Here is a 15,831-nt window from a genome sequence, read left to right as displayed (position 1 = left end):
ATATCCAGCCACGTCCGTCCCTCTACCCAACCATTAATCCCTCTTACTGCTGGTGCCATTCAAAGTAAAATGCAGACAAGAGAGCATTTCCCCCTAAATAATTTGTTGGCAGTATCATCAACTAGAGTTCAATATTTGCCTAGTTTTCTTTTAATGGTCAATTTAAATACAGTGAAACACAGCTTAAATGTACTTTCACCGAGTTTTGGCACACACCTGTACAAGCCAAACGCTGATCAAGATGTAGAATGCTACCATCATTCCAGAACAAGCCCTCGGGCCCCTTTCCCAGCCCAGCCCTGTCCCCCCATACCTCTACCCTCAGCCCAGACAAGCTACTGCTTTTCATCCTAGGTGGTTTGGCTTGGGCTGTGTCCAACTCTCCCTGAGGCACCGCAGTGCATTCCAGGCCGAGGTCCTCAGGTCGGTCTGAGGGATGAAATGTGGCCCCTCTGCATTCCTTCCCAGCCCAGGAATGGCATGCGCTGTGCCCTTTCAGCGCTGGCGATAAGCAAGCCCTGCGCTCGCCTGGCCCCGAACATCTGTGAAGATGATCATTTGAAAAATGACTGGGACTAAAAACAAAAAAGCCACACAGCCTTCCATAAAACTAATATGCAAATCTAAATTTAAAAGAAAAAAAAAACCATTAACAAAAGCTGGACAGGCTAGCAAAACTGGATTCTTCTAAAAGAAAGCCAAAAGCTTACTGTGTATATTTCCATATGGTTATACACTTCATATCCTTAAATTGCTAAAGGCAGACGGTGTAACAGGAGGATTAAAAATAAAAGAATTTAAAAGAAACTGGGCCTGAACCACAAAAGAGACCAAGATGTCTGTATTTTTTTTTTTGCGGTACGTGGGCCTCTCACTGTTGTGGCCTCTCCCGTTGCGGAGCACAGGCTCCGGACGCGCAGGCTCGGCGGCCATGGCTCACGGGCCCAGCCGCTCCGCGGCATTTGGGATCTTCCCGTACCGGGGCACGAACCCGTGTCCCCTGGATCAGCAGGCGGACTCTCAACCACTGCACCACCAGGGAAGCCCGATGTCTGGGTTTTTAAAGATACAGAACCATCACGCTAACAAATTACTTTCCTGTTCAATATATAAATGACATTTCACCAGTTATTTTGTATTACCGGTGGCCAGCTTGGTTGTCAGCATCCTCCTGTGCAAGCCCTTGGACGATCCCTGGTTACACCGGAGCCCACGGCACAAACAGGGTCTTGCGTCTCCCATCCCCATCTAATATTCTTAAGGGAGAGAGAGCGTATGTGTGTTTGGGGGAGGTTGCTGGAAGGGTCCACGTCACTACAGGCCCTGTCCCTGCAGTGGTCCTGCCCCAGGGCGGGCTCCACCAATGCTCTAGAGCCCAGGGTGGGCACAAGCACAGCTGAGGAGCCTCTCGTGTTGAGCAACCTCGACCACAGACTCAACCATTGGAGGGGCTGGGAAAACAGGCTGGAGTCCAGGCTCCCTGTGCCCCTCGACTCACCTTCCAGGACGGGAGGTGACACGAAGGCACGCGAGCCAGGAGTCTGTTCTCAACAGGAGCCACCTCTCCCCACAGTCCTGTTTCACGCTGGATGGAAAATGCCCCACTCTTCCCCTCCCCTGCCCTCCTCCGGTCCCTCCCCGACCCTCACCTGGAAACCAAGGAACAAGTAAAACCCGGAGAGAGAGACAGCCGAGTCATCCCAAGTCCAAGAGCTGGTTAACAAATGTGGAAAACAGGACTGGAGTCGGCGAGCCTGTAGGGCCAGAACTGCTAACTACTTGGGAGTTTAATACAAGTGTCAAAGAACTGACACATCCGAAGGGAGTGGGGCAGCAGTGAGGGCTTCTGAAGCTCCAGGGATGGCTCAGAGTCAGCTCTGCGACCCAGGAGGCTGGGCCTGGCCGACAGCAGGGGAAGGGCAAGCAGAGCAGGGCTACGGAGAGGGTGAGGGCCACGGGCAGGAAAGGGCAGAGGACGGAGGTACTTCCCAACCACCACAAGTCACAGGTCTCAATCTAGTAAACGCTAAACTGGCGAACGAGGAAAAAAATCCTACTCGTACACACCATCACAGCCAGGCCAGCGTGCTTATCCTCTCTGGGAGGAAAAGCGAAGCCTTCTCTCTTTCATGGTTTAACTGAACTCAGATCCCCTCCAGCCACAAAATAACAGAATCATCATTTTACATATCCCCACAAAAGCAAAGAGGCAGTGATATTTAATTTCAGGGATTAAAAAAAACCTTTTCCCTTTACTTACCCTGTAGGGCTCCTATCCTATTTTATTTTTCGTCACAGTATTTTATCTCGTCCTGAAATTCCAGATCTTTATTTGGTTATTGGTTTCCCACCCACCCACCAACCCATCGACCACCCACAGACACACACACACTGACTAAATGAAAGTAATTATTCCATGTTATATCAACCACACCAAATACAGTATTGTAAACTGTGCTTTAATTTCTGCAATCGGATATGATGCAGTGAAATACAAGTATAAACTCTCATTGTACATCCAGAAAATAAAAAGCACATTTATACAGATTTAGCCCAACAGCTTATTCCCTTTTTTTAAAAAAAGTTTTGAATGTAATTAAAGCTAATTTATCTTCAGTGTAAAAACTTGGAGGTATAAACAAACTCAAGATATTACATACAGGAAGTTAATGTACATTTCCAAACGTGCACAGTGCAGCATTTCTGACGAAGTAAATGGTCTCATTTCAGCTTTTACTGTTAAGCATAATCCACATCTCAATCTTGAATAAAAATGTCACAATATATAAACCCACTGAGAATCCTGTACACAAATACAACTTTATAGAAATCTGATTTCAAATATAAATACATAAACTGTCATGACCTTACATGTTACAACAGCTTACTTTTCTATCGTAATTTTATAAACAAAAAAATCATAGAAAAATATTTCAATGCACATTCAACCACTATGACAGGGGCCATGACCTTGTGCCTTTAAACCATACCTTGAGTGTAAAGCATCACACCAGGCATTTTTGGAATGAAAATTACAAAGATCTTAAGACTGAAGAGGCTACTGTATAAATATTCCCATTATAATATGGTAACAAAACTAGTCAGCTCCACAGTGTACCTGGGAGGCAGGGGAGCAGGGAAGGGCGGTTAGTGCTAGTTTAAGAAGGCCCACAGAACGTACAAGAAGGTAGCCAACGAACTAGGGTCATTTTAAAATCCCCACACTGACCTTACTAGTGAGACTCTTAAGGCAACCAAGACTGGGCATGTGTCTGGCCCCGGATGCATGAATCCTACCCTCCCCTCAATCTCCACTGTCTTATAACACACCAACATGGCGTGGGGAGGACCGCAAAGCAATTTCTTGTGTGCACAGAAGTCGATTCAGTGCAAACCGAGAAACTCCTCTTTGTCAATAGTTTCAAAATTTCTTATTGCCCTTGAGCAACTGCAAGTTTTTCTGAACAGGCAATATTCAAATTGGGATCTACACTGGAGAACGAATGGATATAAAAGGCAAACTTTCGATCGGAAACATTCTAATGTGAGATAATTTCTTTCCCCTTCCTTTTGTGGAATTGAACAGGGTTCCATGGAGAATGAAAAAACTGGTCCTTACAAAGTGTACTTTCCTGCGTTTAAAAAATATATATCATTTAGACAGCAGATCCAGGAAGGTTACCAGGCATAGTCAAGTTTCTTCTATGGCTTTTTAAATCGCTGAGGTACTCTGTGATCACCATCACTTCTGATATTTCTGCTTGACCACTTCCCTATGAAAGCTACGTTCAGCAGTGATCCTACTCATCGGTCTATGAGGAAACAGAATCTGGGGAAACCGTCTTGAGGACGGCGGGCACAGACGCTTGAAGCCCCGGCGTGCTATCAGGAAAAGGCAAAGCAACTGCTTTCAAACACTGCGCGCCTCCAGAAAAATGGAAGCTCCTCTGGGCAAACCAAAGGGAGTCCTCCAGTTTGCCCAACAGGTTTAGCAGCAAGATCCTGGGACCACGTGCACCAAGGTGGGGAGCGTGCAGGGGCAGTGGCGAGTGGTACAGAGCAGGCGGGGGACCCGGGGCTGCCGGGCCCCGAGCCAGTCCCCTGTCCCACGTAAAGTGACACAGCCTGACCATGCTCGGTAACGTCAGGATGGTGACACGTGTGGCAAGAGGACGCAGAAAGGAAAGATGCTAAGGTTTGGAAATGAAGGCCATACATCTAAATACCTCTATCTGAATCTCTCAACTCGCCACACACACATCAGGTAAAGCTGGACTTGTTCCCAAGTGAGATGGGCTAGAGAGATGCTTACTGCTCCCGACGACTGGATAAATCACGCTGGCACAGCAAAGATCTGAAGACAGTATGGAGTCCAGGCACATCTTACCAAGGCCCTTTCTAAGTAGTAAACCAGCTACCGCAGGGTCTGTATGATACGAATGCAGAAGACACTGGCCACAGTTGTATTATGGGTCAAGCAGTAACTCCTTTCCACTAATAACAGTAGAGCTATGGTTTTAATTGCATAGTCTTTCAGAACCATGGGGGGGGGGTGGGAAAGGAGGACCAGCTCTTTTCCTGAAGGCCCAGGCTTCCTCCCAGCAGTCAGCTCCAGCGTGACGGCCCGAAGCAGACAGCAGACGTGTCTGGCTCCTGCCTCAGCCTGTGACACCCCTCTCTCAGCGCCACGGAGCAGACCAGTCACACATCCCCGAGATCCACAAACTCATCTTCTCGCTTGGCCAAGTCTTCTTCATCTCCCAGAGCTTTCCACCCGCTGGTGGGCAGGACTGGCTTGGAGGAATGGCGCTGCAGCAGCGCAAAAGGGAACAAGGAGGACAGGCGGGCCGAGGTCCTCAGCAGCGAGGCGGCCTCTGCCTGGAGGGCCTCCTGGCTGTGGTGTCTCTCCTCGATTTTCTCCTGTAGGCGCTGGACTTCCTCCATCGTCTCCAAGAGTTTGCTCAGGGTGGCCACTCTGCCACCACCCAGGATTTGGGCCTCCGGAATCCACCGCAAGTAGCGCTGGGCCCACACTTTGATCTCCGGCCCCTCGACGCGTGGCAACAGCAGCCCGTGGTAGTTCGGGGGCTTGCTGCGCCAGCTGTCGTAGAACTCCCGGAAGTTGTCCTGCAGCTCCTCAGAGGAATTAATCAGTTTGCTAATTCTCTTGCCCAGAAGGTTTTTAATTAAATGATCTGTTTCTTCCCTGAAAAATCCTCTTTTGGGAGATGATTTAGACTGGGTGAGGGGCAAAGAAAGTTGTCGTTGATGCTTTGAGAGAAAGAAAACACAAATAAAAATCTCTGGTTAGCCGGACAGCATGGTGACAGCTGTTCCCCTCAAGGCAGAATCCTGCTTTAACACAAGTCATGACACATCAGAACTGCCCCGTGAACGTAAGTTCACTGCAACGCTATCACACGCAGAGAGAAAGCAGCGGCGGGCGGGCAGGGGATTCTTGTTTATGCCACAATGCACGTGGCGGATGCACACTGGCTGTATGAACAAATGGGTGAAACCAGGTGCGGGGCGTTAAGTTCTTGTGAAGGACAAGCTTACGTTGAGATAGGGTGACGATGATTTAGGGGAGTTTGGGGATGAGGCCTATTCATGTTTGAAAGGAGCAAAATGTTTCCTCTTTGAGAACTTTAGGGTGTTCGCTTTCACAATATTCTGAACACCTGTGAGGAAGTGGTGCCGACCACCTGAAGAGCCTGTCACTCCAATGGAATAATTTGTAGGCTTAACTTGTAGGCTACTGGGCATCCAGTGGGAGGTCAAGCCTAAGTCAAAAAGATTCTGGACAAAGAGACAGACGGGAGCAAGAGAAACTTGAGGACTGGCTAAGCGGGCTGGATGTTCTTGTCTGATGAGCTGCACGGAGTAGAAAATGTAAGAGCATTTATACTTTTGCCCTCCTCGGTAATTCTCCCTGCAGCCAAAGCAAGGGGTCGTGTTTGGGGATGCATTGCGAAAGGGTTGTGAAGGTGGTAAAGATGGTTACAAGGGATCCCTGGTGCCCAAAGGAGAAGGTAAAACTCTGAGGAGAAGCTGTTTCTCTCCAGCTCTTTTGCTCCTGAGGCATCCATTTGAGATCAGAATAGATAACAGTTCTATGCTAGGGCTGGCCTCCTAACTCTCCAACACGTTCCTGCCAGTCGTTCTTCCGTAAAAAAAAAAAAAATTTCCTTATTATGGAATGTAGAACAACAATAAAAATACAAAGCAGAGAGCAAAACCATTCACAATACCCCAAGTCAGAGATGACCAGGATTTTTGACTTTCCATCTGGGGGCAGGAGAACCGAAGGCCAGGAGTTGGGGGCTGGCCTCTTCTCCCCAGTGATCCAGGTGAGTCAGGCATCAGGGGAAGCAGGTGGAACCTAACAGCCACAGAGTGTTCACTGCCTGCTGGGTTCTGTGCTCAGCGCTTAACGTGCAACCACTTACCCAGTTCTCAAAGTCACTATTACTGCCCCATTTTACAGATGAGAAAACTAAGGCACAGAGGTTAAGTAACTGCAAAGGCCCCAGCTACCAAGTGCCAGACGTGGTTTCACAACCACAGTCTGGCTCCAGAGCCCAGACTCTTAACAGAGCTCTCCTTGTCTTGCAAGCCCCTCTCTGAAGCCCTAAGTGAATGGAGAGTTCCAGACGGGCCAGGTGTGAGCAGCACTGTGCCCCCAGAGCCTGGTCAAGGCCTAGGACTGAGGCTGGGACCCCACACCTGAGTGGACCCCATGGTCACGAGTGGTAATTCCCAGGGCAGTGCATCGTGCTGGTCGGCCACGGCTCTTTGGTCTCTACAGAACTACTCAAGGCCACCTGTCCACTCAACAAGAGGCCCCAAGCCTGACGCCCAGATGCCTCACCAAACGGCTTCACAGGTCCTCGTTGGCTCAGCGCCAGCTCTGCATTAGCTAGTACAAGCTGTGATGCCCCAACCCTGCAGCTGAAGCCTCTCCCACTGGCCAGCTCCTGGAACCTAGGCCCTCCGCTCCCGTCTACAAGGAGAAGGGACACTTAGAACAACGGGGCCTGGGCAGAGAAATGGACTCTAGTCTTACCGGGTGGAGCTTTTATTTCCTCCCTTCCGTCTCTGAGGGCCCTTACCCCTCCGGCCTGGGGCAGCTCTGCAATCCTGACCGGGCGGGAAGTGTGGGTGCAGCCACCAGGGGGCACAGCACGCTGACAAAAACTGACCTCCGGCCAAACTGTTCTGGAGCACAGGGCAGTTCTGGCCCGACAGACAGGAAAGAGGTTGAGCCAGGAGGGCAAACACCCAGCCTGGGCCTGAGGACCCTTGAAGGGCGAAGCATCAGCTCTAAGTTATCCAGCAGCTGTGCCTTCTGTGAGTGCTGGCTTTGGCTCACCTGGGTCCCCAAGCCCCTTTAGAACGGAGCCACCTCCCACAGCAGGACGGGCTGGGCTCCCAGGAGCCCCGTGGGATGGCGGGATCACAAGGATGGCGGTGGAGAAAGCAGTGACGCGCATCGACTTGTGACTGGCCACCCCGCTCTCCCTTTCATGGGGTCAGGGGGCTGGCAGGGGGTCCAGGTCAGGAGACTGAACGGGAAATGCCACGTAAATCACGCATCACCCAGGGAACGTCAGGGTTAATAACTAGTAAGGTCAGGAACAAATATCTGAAGGGAGGCCCAAATAATTTGATGCCTGTCGTTTTCAGCCCAGGTCTGCAAACAACAGCCCGCGGGCCCAATCTGGCCTGGTGCCTGCTTTTGTAAATACTGGAACACAGCCAGGCCTGTCTGCTTACGGGGCGTCTGTGGCTGTTTTCGAGCTCCAACAGCATGCGGGGAGTTGTGCCAGAGACTTTGTGGCCCCTGACAGAACACGTTAGTCGCAAACACCATTGTTAGCGTGAAGAGAGGCCTGGCTATTGAAGATGTGAACTGGTACAGACGGCGCAGAGCCCACCCCGTGATCGCCGTCCCCCCTACTCTACCAACCGCACGCGGGCAGGGGCGAGATGCTCGATTCCACGCAGCAGCCCCGGCGACACTCAGCTAATGGCCGCGTCTCATCAGGACAGACGCCGGCCTGCTGAAGGCAAAGGATTCTCAGGGGCCCTGACAATCTGCCCGTCACGATCTCGACTCTGCAGACTGTGTCCGTGTAACTCTCATCCTTACAGACATGGGGATCTCTGCGCAGACGAAGGGGGTTAGACATGTGCACATCTTACTTTGAAATGCGTTCCTTTCCGCTGGCCTTTGTCCAGTTTTGGCTTTTCCACGTAAAGAGGGTTTTTGAGCAACGTCTGGGCTTTGGGTTCAAACTGCACAGACCAATCCCACACGGTGAGGAGATTCAAAGGCTTGCTTTGTGCACCCTGGCTTTCCCTGCCCTGCCAAAACAAGCACAGGTCACGGCGCTTCCAGCGGGGCTGAGGAAAGCAAGCACAGTGCTGGGAGACGGGCCCCAGGAAGGCGCGCCCCGCCTGCCCTGAGAGCCGGCCTTCCCGTGGCTGCTCACCGCACTGACGGCTTTGCGTGGGGAGGGGCAGCACGCGCCGCTTCCAGCGGGCCGCGTGCCAGCCGCGGTCTCCCAGGACAGCACCCTTGTGAGGTCACTCCTATTTTTCCAATTCACCTTTGGGGAAACTGAGGCTCAGAAAATGGAAGTGACCGCCTGAGGTCACGAAGCTGGTGAGCAGCGAGGCTGTGTGAGTGGAGCCTGGGGTTCTGTTTCCCACTCCCTGTGGGATATGGTAAAATCCCACTGGAGGGCCAGCTCCAGCAAACCCCGAGGCCCCCAGAGGGCTGGTCAGAGCAGCGACGGTGCAGACTTAAGGGCCTGGGAGCGCGGCCTCAAGGGAGACTGAAGACGTTTAAGACGGAAAGTGAAAGCCTAGCTTCCCTGCTCCGCCACCGCTCCCCTCAGAGGCACTCCAGGCGTCGGGCAAGTGGAAGAGAAGGCATCTGACCTGTTCACAAAGGCAACTTTTCATCTGCTTCATTCCTGGCTCTGACACTTGCTCCCTGCTCCAGTATTTACCATGTGACCCGGGGCGAGTTACTCACTGCCTCAGTGCCTCAGCTCCTCAGAGGGATCATAATAATTCAGACCCACAGGGTGCTGGAGGATTAAATATCAATACCCGGAAAGCACTCAGAACAGGGCCCAGCATGTAATCAGTGTCACAAAATTATCATTTTTATCATCAATCTTCTCGCACCCTACTTGTGAGACATGGCTTCTTCAATACACAGGTTCCTAAGAGGGACTCTTACCATGTTGGTGTCTTTTTGATGAGGTGAGTTGAAGAAGAAGGTGCTGAAGATAGGTATGTACAGGCTATCTGACAAAACGGTCAGGTACGTCTCCGTGAACTCAAACGCCGGGGGATGCTGGTGTACCAGCTGCCAGACACAGTCTAAGAAGAGCAGGAACACGGGAACCTACGTGAAAACGAGATACACGTGACTGAGGGGCGCCAGCGGCCCTGGGTTCGGGGCAGCCACCTCGACGGCTGGGCAATAACCTCTCCCGGGCACTATATTCTCTGGGAAACGCATTCCGGGCGATTCACATTCTCAACTCCATCCCATTCCCGGCGATAAATCTGGTCAACTGAAACCACACACCCGTGGATTAACATCAGGACTTGGCAGGACCTCTCTGCGTGAAAGACATTCCTGAGATGATGTAAAAATCTCCTTGTCAATCAGCACTGACAGATGAGCACTTGCAACTGATCCTGGTAACAGGGAACACTAGCTCTGAACCTCAACAAATGAAGAATTCCACTCTTCTCATTAGTAGCACTGTATTACCAAGAAATACTACTCAATTACTTCAAATATCGTGGATACTCCCTTCTCCACACCCCTGACAATGAGGACCCAGAAGAGAAAGAGGATGGGAGAGAAGGCAGCAGCAGCAAAAATGAGTTGCTAACATTTTTCACAAATGCACGTTTTTTTAACCGATGGCCTCTTTTATTAGCTTCAGAGGCAAGCCCTCTAATAGCAGAGATGAGAGTTTTCGAGGGTGCCTTGTCATCCCCAAGTGCTCCTCCTCCAATCACCAGTGACCCTGTCAGGTGGACAAGACAGGCCACGTCACGGTCTCTCCCTTCCCGAGTTTGGCCAAGGTCTCACACGCAGCTCCTGAGAGGCGGGAGCTGGGAAGCCAGCTCTTGAATCAAAGTCCAGTGCTGCGTCAATTGCATCACAAAGCAGACCACCCGGTTTTCTATCAAAACTCCAGTATGTTAGTGTTGAGATGAAAAGAAAGGTCTACATGGGCAACTTTATTTCACACCTCATTTTATGTTCAAGAGTGTACTTAAATAGAGCGTAAAATGTCTGGACCTCATTGTACAGTCAGGGAAATGGGCTCACAGAGTACGGGTGACTCCTCCCAGTGCTGGGTAAACAGACCTGATCTGCTCTCGGGCTCTTGCCCCACTAGACACGGTGCCTGTCAGTCCCCCTTTTCTCAAGATATACAAACTATACGAGATATACAAAAGCACGCTGGGGGCTTCCCTGGTGGCGCAGTGGTTGAGAGTCCGCCTGCCGATGCAGGGGACGCGGGTTCGTGCCCCGGTCCGGGAAGATCCCACATGCCGCGGAGTGGCTGGGCCCATGAGCCGTGGCCGCTGAGCCTGCGCGTCCGGAGCCTGTGCTCCGCAACGGGAGAGGCCACAACAGTGAGGGGCCCGCGTACCGTCAAAAAAAAAAAAAAAAAAAGCACACTCTTCCCCACACAGTATCAGCTCTTTCTGCCCGTCATGTTATTTGAGTCCCATTAACCTTTCAAATTAGTACCTCAGAAACGCAAGGTCCCTTTCAAGACTGAAAGATGGTGATGTCCATTCAGCCCAATGGGACACGGATGAGTACAGAACAGGCCTGAAAGAAACTGCAGGCCTAGTGAGAGGGGGCTGGGTCTCCCAGGACACACCAAGCCCTTATGGGCAAGAGCCACGTCTCTGTTTCCACAGCCGCTGTGTCAAGCTGTCCAGCACCGCAGACAGACGTGCTTATTATCTGGGGTAAGAAAAACCACCAGGCGCCCTGCTAGCATACGTTAGCTCTGCAGGTGATCTAATTAAAGTTCACCTGTTTTCATTTTTCTTTCCACAGTCGTTAATAATGCAGCCAAAGGAGTTTGCACCGCTGTAACCTAGACAAGTACACCCCAACCTGGGGGGCTCATTTTCACTAACTGAACTGTAACGCTAACTCTCCAGTGCTTGAATTCAGAGGCCCAGACCTGCAGCTACCATGGCGAAGGCCCTGGTACTGGATAGCATTCACATAACCCTGTGCTTTATTTTGAAAGGGTTTATTGCAAGGAAAATTTACTTTGTGTTATTATGCATTTTCTGTAGGAAACTTGTACCCTAAATGTTCATTTTTTTTGGCAAAGACTAAATTATCAGAAACTGTGGGAATCTCTCTGAGTTCATTTTAATTTAAGTTTTACAAATCAGTATTACTTCCACCATGAAATATAATAGCCCCCTGGGGTACACAATTTAGAAGAGAAGACTCTGAACACACCTGTTAGTAAACACCCCTTTCCCCTGGGAAGAGTTTCAATAGTGTTTCAAGCACTGAAAGGCATCCAGCAGTGCACTGACCTCAGCCTTCCTGACCAGCCCCTAAGAGGTGCGCACTTTGCAGGCAGGAGCCCTCGGTCGGAAGACGGATGAATGAAGAGACGGGGCTCTGCTTCCCCGTGGCTGCCGGGTCTGTGATGGGGACACTCACCTCCTCCTTGTCACTCTGACGTAGATGGTTGCAGCGGTCCAGGAAGCAGTGCCCGCCCACGATCCACTCCTTCTGGACAAGGCTCTGGAAACCGAACCTGGTTCGACAGTGGGGGTCCATCATCACTTGCACCAGAGAGGAAACGAGGCAGCAGAGATCGGAAGCGTTCTCCTCTGGGGCGGGGGGTGCCCGGCAGCAGCGCGGAGAGGAAGGAGGGTACCAAGTGTTAAAGAGCCCAGAGGGCCCGCACAGGCACAGGAAACAGCAGGGGCCTCAACACCAGCGCCTACCACGGACGGTCAAGCTCTAATTCTCGGAAGGCCGGGGCCAGTGGGGAAAGAAAGGTAATGTTTTCAGATTGAGAGACAAATAGCTTCTAGCCTGGCTGGCACCGGTTCCAGCACACACTGGCACTAAAGATGGATTTGCTGCTGATGAATAAATGCAGCAATGGCAAACCCACCGTCAGAATGCGGGGTCCAAATGTGCTACACGAGGAGGGCACAATCATATACATCGTGGCACTTGCTGGGCTCCACAGACCAAGTTCAAAACCCTTCCAGCTGGTGTGTCAGGGTCTCCATCACTGAACTCATTGTTCCAAGGCAAAACTGCTTCTCAGCCACCTTTCCTCCACTACCTCTGCTTCGGAGAAAGGGCAGCATTCCTGGATTGCACCAAAATGCTCTGATTCTCAGCTCTACGGCTCTTTGCATTTCTGTGTGGGAGCACAGAGGGGCCTGCTTCTTTCTGCCTAGCCTAGAGGAAAAACTCTCCACGGTAAGTATAAGCCATGTGCCCAACCCTGGAGTGCACGGTACAAACCCCACACGATGAAAATTCTGCTCACATCCTCGTTCACCATAAATGACTCATAGCAAATAAAAACATACATCTACGTCCATGCATTTGTCTTAGAGTTTAAAGGTCCTAAAAGTCAAGGTCTACATCCCTGTGGTTTCTACTGTACACAAAGAAGTGTGACTCAAGGTGCTATTTTAAAATGTCCACGAGGACAATGGTGCTGGTAGTAGTGGGTTTATAGAAGCTTCGGAACGAATTCTACGTAGGGAGGTGTTTGCGCTGTTAAACTCTCCTCCTGACCCCGGGCTCACGAAGCACTACAGAGCCACGCGTACACTGTGCTCCTACGTCTTCTCCAGGAAACAAGCCCGAACAATGGGAACACATGCGTTCAGAAGAAACAGATGTTTATATTTGTCTGTCTTGTGCTATCACCTTTCAAAACGAGTTTCATTTTTTAAGAGAATCTTCCTTCTTGCGTATGAAGGGTGATAACAGTACACATGCGAGTCCTAGGAAGAGAAGCTAGAGAATGAGATTTCAGAGGTGCGACTCAGCGGTCCTTCGGGGAGTGAGGGACAACTCAGCCTCGCCTGCTAAAAATTCCCATTTCATTTTACGCAACTCTGGGATTGGTGCAGTCGGGCCCGGGGTACTTGCACCTCTCAGCCTCCCAGTCTTTATCCCTCCTTTTCACCAGTTACTTAGTACTCTATTCTGCCGTTGTTAATTAGATCTTTTTCAAGAACACCCTTAGGCCTGCTCTCTCAAACTCAATAAGTTGTAAACTTCTAGAAGGCAGAGGCATAGAGCTCTGTACGTGGGAGGTGCTCAGTGCACGTATTAAAATTTAAGTCAGAAGGTCCAGAAGTCACAGGTAGACACATTTCCAGTCTGCTCACAGAAGCTAAATTCTAGCAGTCATGGAGAGTGTCAGAAAAATGATAAAAGCCTGAGGGTATGAAAGCATGAGACAGTCTACTTAATGTAAAGCATGGGGCTATAAGAAACTTTAAATATTCAAAACAGCAGATAATATTTTAGCTCAGCTCTAACCAATTCCACCAACAATCTTTGTTGCATGAGGTTTACACTTCTTTTACACATTCTGGGTGTGTATATCCTGTGCACATGTACAGGAAGTTAAGTCCACAGAAGAAAAGGGAATCGTGGTCCACAAAGTTTCTGTGGCAACTGCACGAAGTTGTCAGACACAAAGATGTAAAAATAACAATTAAACCATCCATGGGTCTCTTCATACAAAAAAGATCATCCAAAGATTATAACTCTGAGTTAATATAAAACAAAACCTCAAAACATGAGGAAATGTGAGCTTTGGTAAAGATACCAAACAATTCCTTCTTGGGTTGCAAGTAGGTCTGCCGAGTTCCAAGTGAAAGAATTTATTTTTAAACTATAACAATGAAATCCAGAGCAGAGCATTCCAAGGTCAGGGTAAAAAGAATGGGAAGGATTTCTACACCAGCTCGCTCCTTCTACAAGACGATTCCACTTACATAAATCTCTATATACAGAAACAGAATCCCAAGTAAAGGAAAAAGGAAACCACCCTTTGTGCTTTAAATATATTACCTAAAAGAAGAACGTTCATGTTTTGGGCTTCTAGACATTCTATAATCTCTATTGCTTTTTTCAGGCAGCGTCTACATAGGAGAGAGGCAAGAAAAACAGATATTAGTTCTTGAGCTTAGTATCATGAACAATAAGAAATTTAGAGGCAGTCTGACATGATCTTCAGTTTTCGATCTCATTTACTGTTTCATGCTGAAGATCTCCAAAAAAGAAATTATTGTTCATGCTATTCAGATACTGCAAGACACTCATCTGCTTATTAGAAACTTAAAATTTTCCAAAGGGATTTCCAAAATTGATGTAAAAATGCTGCTACGTGATTCCTAAACTAGAAATACTTATTGCAAATTCGTATCTGAGTGTGTTGGTGAGTCCCAGTAAGACCCAGAAACGCCCACATCTGGAGGCTGTGCTGCAGGTCCATTTTGTTAACTCAAGGTCATGGGCTAAATGTGTTGGTGTGGCTGGAAAGGCCCAGTGTGCCCTGAAATCCCTTTGTCTCTCTCGACGCAGCTCCCTTTGAAACTGTTGCCGCTGCCAGCAGCTCTGCCTTCTGCACTGGTAACCCTGCAGCAGTGGCGCCTCCCTGGGCTCTTCACCCGCTTAGGGACACTCACTTTCTCTACCCACCGCATGGAAGGAAAGGTCCTTTTATAACATTCATCACGATACTTGCAATTATATATTCAAATTAAGGGACATGCAGCAGGCTCCTCAAAACCTATTTGTTAAGAAGTTTTTGGAGGCCTGAGGCTCCTTTGCACAAACTCCCAGGCAGATGTGAGAGAGGATGCCGAGCAAGGTGGAAGGGAGGAGTCTTCTCTTCAGAGCTGTTCTCTCCCCTGCTCTCACCCCGTCATCATTTCTGTTTTGCGCCTCCCTTTGCCCTCTCCTCTACTTAAGGGCAACAGACAGAAGCTATTCAAAATAGGAAGTAGGAAAGGGAATAAAATTCTGTTCTCTCAGAATCTCTACTTAACTCCAAAATGAAAAATAACTGACTGGCATTAATGATAGTAAAAAAAAAATTTTAACAGGTAAGAGACATATAAGATACAGAATTCTTCTAAAAAGGTATTCAGTAAAAACTCAGCATCCGGGGAACTCCCTGGAGGTCTAGTGGTTAGGACTCCGCACTTTCACTGCGAGGGTGCGGGTTCCATCCCTGGTCTCGGCCAAAAACAAATACAAAAACAAACCCAGAAAACTCAGCATCCCTCCCTTTCTCAATCCCCCGATTCCTCCCTGGGGGTGCGCGCTGCTGCTCAATTAGAATGTTGGGTTGCCATGCCCCCTTTTTTGTAGCCTTCCCATCCCTAGTCTATAGTCTAGGGAGCAGATCTCCGTATGGGCAGGTAGCATGTCTGTAAATTCTTATCAGATGTGCACAGAAATAATAAATAATGAATGTAAAATCCAGCTGAGCCCTGAACAGAATATGTGATCTAAGAATATTTAACCATGAAATAGAAAACAGTTAAATTATTTGTCAGGTTGCTTTACTACTTTTTAAAAATTGTTGGCTGCGTTGGGTCTGCGTTGCTGCGCGTGGGCTTTCTCCAATTGCGGCGAGCGGGGGCTACTCTTTGTTGTGGTGCGCGGGCTTCTCATTGCAGCGGCTTCTCTTGTTGCAGAGCAAGGGCTCTAGGCGCGCGGGCTTCAGTAGTTGTGGCTCGTGGGCTCTAGAGTGC

The 15,831-nt window shown here is 49.5% G+C and overlaps 1 protein-coding gene across 2 annotated transcripts in view; it reads right to left on the bottom strand.

Moving 5' to 3' along the window:
• Window positions 1–2,305: 2,305 nt before the first annotated feature.
• The window catches only part of MTMR12 (myotubularin related protein 12), a gene marked incomplete at its 5' end in the record, with an annotated part of 66,754 nt that continues 53,228 nt past the window's right edge, over window positions 2,306–15,831 (bottom strand). Inside the window, 5 exons of one of the 2 annotated variants that reach the window (XM_082621441.1) lie at window positions 2,307–5,271; window positions 8,206–8,367; window positions 9,254–9,421; window positions 11,744–11,916; window positions 14,141–14,211. In XM_082621441.1, the coding sequence (XP_082477567.1) occupies window positions 4,702–5,271; window positions 8,206–8,367; window positions 9,254–9,421; window positions 11,744–11,916; window positions 14,141–14,211 (1,144 nt within the window). In that variant the 3' untranslated portion in view covers window positions 2,307–4,701. Of the gene's footprint in view, window positions 5,272–8,205; window positions 8,368–9,253; window positions 9,422–11,743; window positions 11,917–14,140; window positions 14,212–15,831 lie in introns of both variants that reach the window. The other variant, XM_082621442.1, reaches the window with a different exon arrangement.

Source organism: Mesoplodon mirus, assembly GCF_964341445.2.
Source record: "Mesoplodon mirus genome assembly, chromosome: 5".
Classification (NCBI taxonomy): Eukaryota; Metazoa; Chordata; class Mammalia; order Artiodactyla; family Ziphiidae; genus Mesoplodon; species Mesoplodon mirus.
Note: the sequence above shows the minus strand (reverse complement) of the source record. Positions and strands in the feature narration are given on the sequence as shown.